Genomic DNA, 10,740 nt, shown 5'->3' on the forward strand with positions numbered 1-10,740 from the left:
AGAGCATCTGGTGGATTCGAACCGTGCATCTCTGGGATTGTAGTTGCAGCTCCTTGCCATTAGGCCATCAGAGCTCCCCTTGGCCCTAGTCTCTGAATTAATTTTCTATCCTGCTCTCGCTTCTTTGTTCCATTTTATCCACCCACACGGTCCTCATGGACCTCCCTCCACTCACTATACTTCCTCCTATACTTCCCTCGCCTATGCTGTTCCCTTTGGCTAGAATGCTGTTCCCTCCACTTCCTGTATCACTCACAATATTTCTCTCTCTCACACACACACACACACACACACACATTAGATCTTAGTTCAAGCAGCCCTCCTTCTCTGAACATCACCCCTGATGTCCATCCTCCCAGAACTCTGTCCTTTTTTTTGTCTTTAACGCTGAGCAAGCAAGGTTGGTCTGTAATGGCATAAGGGTTGTCTGTACCTATACCGCAAAGAGCTGGCAATCCGCTCCTGTACAATGGTGCTGTACCATCAAGTCACCAACTCATAGCTGATTCTCCACGTGGGTTTTCAGAGGCTGTAAATCGCACAGGAGGAAACTGCCCAACTTTCTCTGGAGGAACATCTGGTGGATTTGAACTGTGTACCTTTAGAGTAGCAGGGCAACTACTTCTCACTAAGCCACTAAAATATGGAAAGATTACAACCTAAGAAATCCTACAGGGTCATTTTAATCTTTCACATGGGGCCACACTGAGTCAGAATCAACACAAAATGCATGACCCAAGAGGGAATTATTGGACAATTCAGACCACAAATGGGGAAAATGGATCTTTAAATCTTCCCCAGAGGTGAAAATTACTGTAGCATTCAATAAACACGTGTTGAGATTAATAAACAGGCGAGCAGAGGTTCCAGGTGGCTCTTGTCACTTAAAACTACACCTCTTCGCACACCCATATTTACTGCAGCTTTGTTCTTAATAGCAAAGAGCTGGAAGCAACCCAAGTGCCCATCAACAAGTGAATGGATAGAGAAGCTCTGGTATATTCACACAATGGAATACTATGAAGCTTTAAAAAACAAAGAATTCATGAAATACTAGGCAAAATACATGACGCTGGAGGAAATTATGCTGAGTGAAATATCTCAGGCACAAAAGGACAAATACTGCATAAGGGCCACTGTTGTAAAATGGGACTGACATCAGGGTTAAGAGAAAAAAGGAGGGGAGGAATGATGTATATTGCATTGAAACAGATGAGGAAGAGATCTATTTAAAAGGGATATATGTATGGGTATTCTTGTCATTACAGAAGTCCACAGTGAAGGCTGCATAGTGGAATGGACTTGTGGGGAGAGACTTCATAACAATGAAAGAGTTTTTCTTTTCAAGGAGAAGAGTGAATTGGGGGGGGGAGGTAAGAGGCAGGGAGAAAAGTGCAACAATGAATGACTGGAAATTCTAAGTCTTTGTAAACTTTCATTAAAATTAATAAATAAATTGAAAACAAACAAACAAAAACCCCCAAAACTACAACTCTCGTGGGCTCTATGGGATTAAAAACACTGCAAGCAAACTAACATCACCTACCCATGTTGCTTCTGGGAATTGTAGTTCTTTTTGCAAATTCTTGTGGGGTGAATTTAAGAGAGGTATAGGTGCATGATACAGATTTACCATTTAAAATCAAACCGGAATCCCCAAATCTCCTAAATCCAGTGTGGAACAGCACAGCACTTGGAAATTTGTCCCCACCCCAGTTTTTTCCACCACGTCAAACTCCCAGGGTTGCAAAGAATGCCAGGTAAAGTACAAAGCGCACCAGTCTACAAGGCCAGAAAGCCATCAGAGGATTCCCCCTCCCCAGGGACCACGGGGCAAAGACCTGCTTGGAGAGCAAGTGGGGGCCACTCACGGGGCTCTCGGTGGCGGGGTTCTCCTCCTTCTTGGGCGGCCCCCGCTCCAGGGGCACGGCCAGAACAGTGCTCAGCAGCAATAGCAGCGGCGACAGGAGGAGGGCAGCGCGGGGCCCGGAGGGAGGCATGGCGACGATGTCTGCAAGGGGGGTCCCCCGAGGTGCACAACGTGAACCCCAAACCTCCTCTCTCCCAGGAAACCCTAAAGAAGTCTATCCCTCCGCGCCGCCCGTCACGAATCCAAGTCAATGCTCAAAAACATCTAATCCCCCGGGTCCCAGGTTTGTGAATGCCCAGCTTTTCCTTGCTCCGACCTGTTTCTTCCCCAAACCTAAGAATCCTTGTCCCCAGATTCTAGCATGCAAGACCTCCGCCCCTACCTCTTCCAAACCCCAAAGTCCAAGCACCGGGTCTTTTCTTTTCCCAGAGTCTCTAAGGTCCACTCGATCGTTTTCTGAGACCCACCTTCCCAGCCCTCCGGCCCCTGAGCCACCCTGCTCCCCACGACCCTGTTGTGTGGACACCCCGAACCCTCACCTCCCTCCCACCGCAGAGGGCGTCTTCCCGGGTATGGACCTCCGGTGCGTTCTTGGTGATTTCCCCTCTAGGCCACGCCCCTCTCATGAAAACCACGCCCTCTATCCACAAAGCCACGCCCCTAACGTGTTCTGATTGGTCCACGCTAGAGACTGGCTCTGGACTGGTCCCTCTGCCTTGCATGGCCCCGCCCCTCACCGAAGTTGCTCGCCTTTTCCCGAAAGCTTCGCCTCCTTTCTCGGAAGCCTAGACTCTCTGACACTACGTATCCGGCCTTTTTTTTAAAAAAAAAAAAAAAAAAGGCAAAAGGAGTAAAGGAGGCTCTTGAACTACAGTTCCCTGCAGGGCGGGAGAAAAATGCGTTCACATCAGCTGATCTCTTGACCCCATTGCGTAATGGGAGCTGGAGTTTTTTTCCCTATTCATTTTCTTTTTTTTCCCACGCTATGAAAACGCTTTAATGCAGTGTCTGTACAGCATGTGAGACAGGACAGTGAGACACGCATTCCCCATTCATTTTCACTCCATAGTACTGCGTGGTTCACTTTAAAAGTTACTCACTTTAAGCGAGCTCTGGTGGCCTAGTGGCAAGAAGCTGCACTGCAATCCCAGAGAACGTGGCTCAAATCCACCAGATGCACTGCTGGAGACGGAAGGGCAATCTTCTCCTGTACCAGTCAGATACTTTGACGGTACACACAAAAAAAAGGAGTCTCGCTTTAAAGGCCGAGGAGCTTAGCAACCAGCTCTCCACTACTCCAGAGCTGGATGTGAAAATTACCAAAGCTACTGCCTGCCACAACTTCGTAAACGTCAAAAAAGGATGCAGAGAATTCATAGGTTGTTCGAAAAAAGGAGATTTGAAGGAGATTTGAGCTATATGTAACTGGCCAGAGTTTTTGAAGATCTTTATAGACTCCCAAATGTGCAATTGACTGAAAAGATTTTCTAGGCTTTTGAAGCTTCGTTTAACATACTTTGGGCACGTGGCAAGGAGAGACCGGTCCTTGGAGAAGGACATCATGCTTGGAAGGGTGGAGGGACAGCGCAGGAAAAGAAGGCTTCATATGAGATGGATTGATATAGTGTCTGGACAATGGGGTTGGTGTGTCAGAGTTAGTGAGATTGGCTCAGGACAGAGCAGGATTCAGGGCTGCTGTGCATAGGGTCAATGACACATAACAACAACAACAACACTTAAATATGTCAAGAAACCGAGAGAAATGGAAAAATTAAGCATAAAAATTGAGAGTTGATTATTTTTTTTTTAAAAAAAGGCACAGTTTCTCACATTAAAAGAGTGAGACTGCCATGACGTCCCTCTCAGGTCCCTTTAAGGAACTCATGTGAGGTTCCACTTCAGAACCCCTGAAGCAGTGTTGCCTGGCTGCCGCAGGGGTCCGTGATCACTGCTTTGTGGGAAGTGAAGCGTGAGGGGGGTTGCCAAACCAGAGGATCAGGGCAGTGGAAATCCTCTTCCTCCCCCTCCTGAGCCCTCTGTTCTTCCCCGACTTCCCAGAGACCTTGAGATTAGAGACTCAGTTCCCAGAAACGGTGAGGTATGTTCGAGATTGGCAATTCAGTGATTCCTGGGCAGGTGGGCACTTGGGGGCTAGGCTACGGACAGGTGTTTGGACCCCAGGCCTGAGTCCTGGTGCTTAGGTCTAGCCGAGTTCAAGATGAGGCTATGAGCAGAGAATTGGTTATTTGAGGTAGTGAGAACTTAACTCCTAGACTCACTCTATAGGAAATAAAAAAAGCTGAACCCAGCCTCCTCAGGCTGTCTGGGTCATAGTAGAGGAGCAGTTAAGCACTGGACACCTAACTAAAATGTGTACAGCTTGAATCTACTATCTGCTCAACAGAAGAAAGATGTGGCCATCTACCTCCAAAAAGATTACAGCCTCAGGGAGCTCTGGTGGCCTAGTGGCAAGAGGCTGCACTGCAATCCCAGAGGTGCATGGTTCAAATCCACCAGATGCTCTGCTGAAGAAGGAGGAATAATTGCCTCCTGTACCAGTCAGATCCACTTTGACAGTACATAAATAAATAATAATAATAATACTTATTATTATTTTTAAAAATATTATAGCCTTGGATACCCTAGGGAGGGCAGTTTTACTCTCTCCTCCAGAGTAGATAAGAGTCAAAAGTAGTGGGGCTCCAAGAGAGAACTTAAGTCATAGGGTCAGGTGCTGGGAAGCAGACCCATTGGCATCTTGGGTTTGGATTCTGACTAATCCTTGCTTCTGCAGAATGTCTCAGGAGAAGGATAGATGGAAGAAAGAGTGAGTAGGAAAATGGGGTTGGTGAGGGGGGAGGAGGAACTTAAGGCCTGATTATGGCCCCCGCCATTCAGCTCTTTGACCCCTAACTGTGCTTGTAATGTCCAGTATCATCACAAGGGGCTCTAGGAAAGTATTGGGATGGACTCCTGGGTCTATAGGGGAGAGGGCTGGGGACCTGGACTCCTAGGACAAAGGGGACCTGGGTGCCCTGATTCCTGGGTCCTAAATAGGCCAGTGCTGGGAATGGGGCATCAGAACTGTAGCTGGATAGAATCTATAGCTTCTATGACCTCACAGGTGCTCAGAATTCCAAGCTAGTCTTGAAAAGGGGAGGGAAGGGCCACCAGGTCTATACTGCTTTTTTGCCACTACAGACTTTTAATCTTCCTCAGGGTCTTGACTGATGAACTCGATGCCTTGAGGCTGCAGAAGCTGGAGCAGCAGGTAACGCTAATCCTCTCTCTTCTCTCTCTGCTCCCTCAGAATTTGCTCTGGGACCCCAGGTCCCGGAGCCTTGGGTTCGCCCATTGGGAAAATAAAGTCCAGCAGGGTGGGGCGGAGTTTCATTGTGTTGTCATTATGAGTGGGAGGTGGCTCAAACCCACCTCATAACAAGGCAAATCCTGGTAAAGACCCCTCCAGTCTATAAGGAGCTTGAGCCACAGAGAGGAAGGAGTGATGCCTGGACTCCCAGGTCTGAAGAAGGCGAGAACTAGGTGATAGACTCCTGGGTTTAAGGGAGGAGGGTCTCAAGACCTAGAAAACGGAATTTCAGGGGGAAAGGAAAGAAATCTGTGAACTCTGCCACCACCGATGGAGGCTTCCCCTTGCCTCCCTCAGTCCTCCTGTCAGACCCCTGATCCCCATGTCGCCTCTCTCCCATCTCCGCAGTGGCGGTTGTTTGAAAAGAAGCAGCGACGGAAGCGCCAAGAGCTGTTTATGGTTCAAGCCAATCCTGATTCTTCTTTAAGACTTCGGCGACACCGGCGGCGAGAGGAGCGCCTCTCTAGTGGAAACAGTGAGCAAAGACTCCTAGGGTCACTCAACTTAGGGGAAGGGTCTCGAGAGCCTGGAGGCGGGGTGTTCCTGGAGTGTAAGAAAGAGTGTGGGGTCAAAGAGAGTCTAGGGGGAGTGAGAGGCGAGACTTGACAAAGCTTGGGTACCAGGCACGTTGAGCAGAACCCCGGGATTGGGCTTGGTAGAGTTAGGAGGTGGAGCCTACGAGAGCAGAGCAAAAGGAGATAGAGGTGGGGGCGGAGCCTAGAGGAGTTCTGGGGCCTGGCCTACAAGAGCCAGGTAACACAACCTGAAAGAGGCCCCCAGAAGAGCCAGGGAGGCGGGGCCATAGGGGCGGAGCCCAGAGAGGGGGTATGGGGCGGGGCCCAGACGGGGCGGGGCTCACAAGGGGCGGGGCTCATATGGGGCGGGGCCTGGTAGTGTCTAGAACGTGGGGGCTGGGCCTTGAGCAGGGCCTGTGGGTGAGACCCTTGTAATACAGAGCTGAATTCCTGACATGATTGTACCAGCTGAACACTAGATAGCTTTCGAACGGACTCTGCATCTATGGTGGTGGATGCCTGCTTGCTTGAGTCTTAAAAGCCTTTGAGGATTGAGTGAGTCCTAGAGGGTTTGAGTGTGAACCAATTCATAGCTGGCCCTCCGGAAGGTATTTGGAGGCTGTAAATCACACAAGAGGAGATTGTCCCTCTCATTTCTGCTGACTAGTTGGTAGATTCGAATCGCCACCAGTCTTTGGGTTAACAACTTAACTCCCCACTATCCCACTAAAGCCCATCTTCTTAAACTATAAAAGAACAAAAACCCCACAACAAGCTTCAGACTCACTGCTGTTAAGGGAGCTCTGGTGGCCTAGAGGCAAGAAGCTGCACTACAATCCCAGAGGTATGCGGTTTGAATCCACAGATGCTCTGCTGGAGAAGGAGGGGCAATCTCCTCCTGAACCAGTCAGATCTGATTTGATGGTACAGACTGACTCACTATTGTCAAAGTCAGAAAAAAGTCATAGCTGACCTTGCAATGGCTTTTCAGAGGCTGGAAACAGCCTGAGAGATTGTCCATCTTTCTCCATGAAGCAGTTAGTGGATTTGAACAGCCGCTCTTTCCACTGGCAACACAGCTCCTGGATGGGAATTTGAAGAGCTTTAGTGGACTTCTGTTCACCCTCTCCCAGGTCCCAGGACCCTCCTCCTCCAGGAGAACATGTCTGAGGCCTATGTGCACTCTGGTGCCTACAGTAGCACCATCAGCACCATGAGCTGCGGTGGAGACGCCAGCGGCGAGCACGGGGCCCTGGGATCCCCGACTACAGCAGGTAACCTAGACCTTGGGAGCTCCCCAGAGCTCCCCTCTCTCTGCGACCGGGGGTCAAGAAGTCACAACTCAACAGCAAAATAATCACTGACACATTGGGTTTCAACATATTTACAGAATTGTGCAGCCATCCCTACAATCAATTATGGAACATTCTCATCGACTCTCAAAATAAGTTACACAGCCTGTGGCAATCACACCTTGGCTTTCTTCAGTCTTAGTAGATTTCATTTCTATAAATCTATCTATTTTGGACATTCAGTGGAATTATACGGTAGGTGGTCTTTTGTGATTGGCAGGAAGTACAGCTATGTTGTTATGTGCCGTCAAGTGGACTACAGCTCTCAAAAACCCTACACACCACAACATCCTCACAATCAATCTATGTCATGTTCACATCCACTGTTATAGTCAATGTGTCAGTCTCTCTGTTTGAGGTTCTTCCTCTCTTTCACCAACACTGTACCTTTCCCAGCGTGGTATCTCTTCTCCAGGGATTGCTTCCTCCTGTAAATACACCCAAATCTTGGCAGCTCCATAGGAGACTTGGCTCTGTGCAGATGGCCTGCACCAGAAATGGGGAAGAAATGAAATCTGGGAAGGTGGTGCTGGTCCTGGCCAGATATTACTCTGGATGCAAAGCTGTCATTGTAAAAAACATTGTTGACCAGTGAGCTTTGGTGGCCTACTGGCAAGAATCTGTGCTGCAATCCCAGAGGTGCGCGGTTCAAATCCACCAGATGCTTTGCTGGAGAAGGAGGGACAATTTCCTCCTGTACCAGTCAGATCCCATTTGATGGTACTCGCACACAAAAATAATAAAACTAAAATAAATAAAGAAATAAACTGATGACTACTATTCCCCCAAAAAATGACAGCTGCCATGGGCAAGAAGAAAATTGCAAAGAGGTCAAAGATTAAGTCTTTCTTGAAAGTTTATAATCGCCTCACACCCACAAGGAACTCTGTGGATGTCCTCTTGGACAAAACTTGTGGTCAGTCAACAAGCATGTCCTCAGAGACTCTGCTCTTAAATGCAGGGCGAGTCCAGAAGCCAAGGCCAACTTTGAGGAGAGGTACAAGACAGGCAAAAAACAAGTGGTTCTTCCAAAAGCTGAGATTTAAAATTTTATATTTCAGTCATTTAAAAATACCCCCCCAAATTTTTTTCCAATACCAAGAAGTATATTCTATTGTTTAAGTGCAGTATGAAAAGCCATAATCAAATCTCCTGCTTTGGGTTGATTCTGACTCATGGGGACTCCCCCCTTAGGTCTCTAAGCCAGTAAATCTTAACAGGGAGACATCACTTCATCTTTCTCTCTTGGTGGGGTTGACGCTCATCTTGCAGTTAGCAGCCCAATACTTAACCCCTTGTGCTACCAGGGATCCTTTGAAGTAACAGCCAATGACGTTAAGGACCGAATCCACTGCCAGAGTCCATTTTGATTCACAGCGACCCTGGAGAACAGACTAGAGCTGTCTCACAGGTTTTCTGAGGCAGTAAATCGTCACAGGAGCAGACAACCTCATCTTTCTCCTTCAGAAGAGCTGGCGAATACAAACCACCACTATTTTGGTTGGCGAGCCCCAGTTGGGCAGTTCCACTTAGTCCAGTAGGGAACTCTGGTGGCCCAACGGTAGATGGCTGTGCTGTAATCCCAAAGGCACAGAATTACTACCTCTTAAAAACCCTCTGGAGGGTCAGCAATGGGTCCGTTCCGACTCTACAGCGCACACAATAACAACAACAACATCATCATCTCTGTTTTGTAGGACTGTTATTTTTTCCATTGACCAAAAAAGTCAGTTACTGAAATGTTACATTGCTGACTTTCCTAGAGAGTTTTCAGAGGTTATAAATTGCATGGGAGGAGACTTCAAATCTTTCTTCCTGAAGCAGCTCATAGATTTGTATCTCCCGTCTTACTCATTAGGCCACCAGAGCTTCCTGATTTCAATGACAGAATTTTTAATTATCATCCCAAATTCCACTTGCGCTTCCTCTAGATTTAGTGCTTATCTAAGAGCAGGGAAAGGGAGGACTCAACTCCTCCCTGTCCTCCACTCCCCACTCCAAGAGGGATACTCTTGTGTACATGGGGGAACAGGAGATTCTGGAGAAGGTAACAAATAGGGGCTGGGAACCCAGGAATTCAGGTAAAACACTGGTGGCCGTGTGTCTCCATCGCTGAGACATCCTGACATCCTGAGCTTGGTCTTAACCTTCTCCCACTTCTCAGGGTCCAGTACTGAGGCCTGGAGCGAATCCCAGTATGGCACAGAAGGAGCAGAATACAAGGAACCCAGCTTGGAAGAACTTCAAATCGATGACAACCTGACTTATGGTTGCTTGATGTCTGACCACGTGGGAGGAAAGAGCCAATCCGGATGGAGAGGGACGGAGGAGGTGAGTTACCCTGGGTTTCCGGTGAGGGTGGAGCTAAAGTTCCGTGGCCCAATCAGAGACCCTATCTCCTGGTGGGTGGGCCCACAAGATCTGTCGTGATTGGGCCAACAGAACTATGTCACCAATCAACTAAGTCATTGTTGAGGGAGGGCCAATGAACGGTTGACAGGTTGACAAGCCTCGAGGGGCTTGCACATTGAATTTGCTCTTGATCTAGGACTCAGACATCGAACTGATTGCCGAGGACTCGGCCTGTGCAATTGCTCACGAGGAAGTGCCCCAGTACCCCGAAGGCGAGGATGGCACCGGTAGCGGAGACATGGGGAACACGCTTCGCTTGCCACTTCGCGCCCCGGGGCCTCGGCTGGGCGAGGACATGGAGGCGTATGTGCTGCGGCCAGCTATGCGGGGCCATACGGTCCAGTGCCGCATCAGCCGGGACAAGCGTGGCATGGACAAGGGAATGTTTCCCTTTTATTACCTGTACCTAGAGGCAGCGGATGGACGGAAGGTGCGCATAGGTTCTTCAAATCCTCCCCCCCCCACCCCAGTACCTTCAGAAGACAGTGTCACCCCTTTTTGTGGGCGGTCAAGCCTTAGCCAGGCGTCTTCTTTTGCTGCTAAAACGCAAAACTCCCCTAAGGAACCAGCAAATGACTTCCTTTAATAATAAACATGTCTCGCGAGAGGCCTTGGGACGCGATTGCTCCAACCCCCTTTCTTTTGTCGTGGGCATGAGCCCTTAACCTTAGGCAGATGCCAAAAATACATGTTAACAGGTTGTTCCTTCCATCCACAGCACTTCCTTCTGGCTGGACGTAAACGTAAAAAGAGCAAAACCTCTAACTACCTCATCTCTCTGGACCCCACAGACCTATCTCGAGATGGGGACAACTATGTGGGCAAAGTCAGGTGGGCAGAGTCCTAATGTAGATGAAAAATATGGTGGCCCAGGGATGAAGGGGACAAGTAGACTATGTTTCCCTAGAGGTCACTGAACACAAGTTCCATCTGCTCTAGTTTCCTTCTCCTAGGGAATTACTGGGTTTTATAGTCTTCCCACCCTCCTCAATCCCCTTGAAACTGGAAAAGCTGTGGTTTTGGAGAAAGGACTGGTACTTTTAAGACATCTAGCTTCTTCTAAGAGAATACGCCGTCCCCTTTTCCTTATGACTCAGGGTGAAGTCTCTCTCAGGGAGGAGTGATAGGGAATGGCAAAGGATACACTGACAAAGAAGATTAATCAGAACTGGCTTTGACAAGCACTGTGGCATTTGGACAAGAACAAACTGGGAGGAGGGT

At 48.6% G+C, this 10,740-nt stretch overlaps 2 protein-coding genes across 2 annotated transcripts in view; one reads left to right on the top strand and one right to left on the bottom strand.

Moving 5' to 3' along the window:
- The window catches only part of NUCB1 (nucleobindin 1), a 29,370-nt gene extending 26,910 nt beyond the window's left edge, over positions 1–2,460 (bottom strand). Inside the window, exons 1-2 of the mRNA XM_006898740.1 lie at positions 2,410–2,460; positions 1,872–2,011 (exon numbers count right to left, since the gene is read on the bottom strand). Coding sequence (XP_006898802.1) covers positions 1,872–2,000 — 129 coding nt within the window. The 5' untranslated portion in view covers positions 2,001–2,011; positions 2,410–2,460. The remainder of the gene's footprint in view (positions 1–1,871; positions 2,012–2,409) is intronic.
- A 2,205-nt stretch (positions 2,461–4,665) lies between these two features.
- TULP2 (tubby like protein 2) overlaps positions 4,666–10,740 on the top strand; it is a 12,841-nt gene continuing 6,766 nt past the window's right edge. The window contains exons 1-7 of the mRNA XM_006898741.1: positions 4,666–4,697; positions 5,090–5,141; positions 5,589–5,715; positions 6,889–7,029; positions 9,272–9,438; positions 9,656–9,949; positions 10,238–10,350. Coding sequence (XP_006898803.1) covers positions 4,666–4,697; positions 5,090–5,141; positions 5,589–5,715; positions 6,889–7,029; positions 9,272–9,438; positions 9,656–9,949; positions 10,238–10,350 — 926 coding nt within the window. The remainder of the gene's footprint in view (positions 4,698–5,089; positions 5,142–5,588; positions 5,716–6,888; positions 7,030–9,271; positions 9,439–9,655; positions 9,950–10,237; positions 10,351–10,740) is intronic.

Source organism: Elephantulus edwardii, unplaced genomic scaffold (genome assembly GCF_000299155.1).
Source record: "Elephantulus edwardii isolate Elephantulus edwardi_28Jun2011 unplaced genomic scaffold, EleEdw1.0 scaffold00236, whole genome shotgun sequence".
Taxonomy (NCBI): domain Eukaryota; kingdom Metazoa; phylum Chordata; class Mammalia; order Macroscelidea; family Macroscelididae; genus Elephantulus; species Elephantulus edwardii.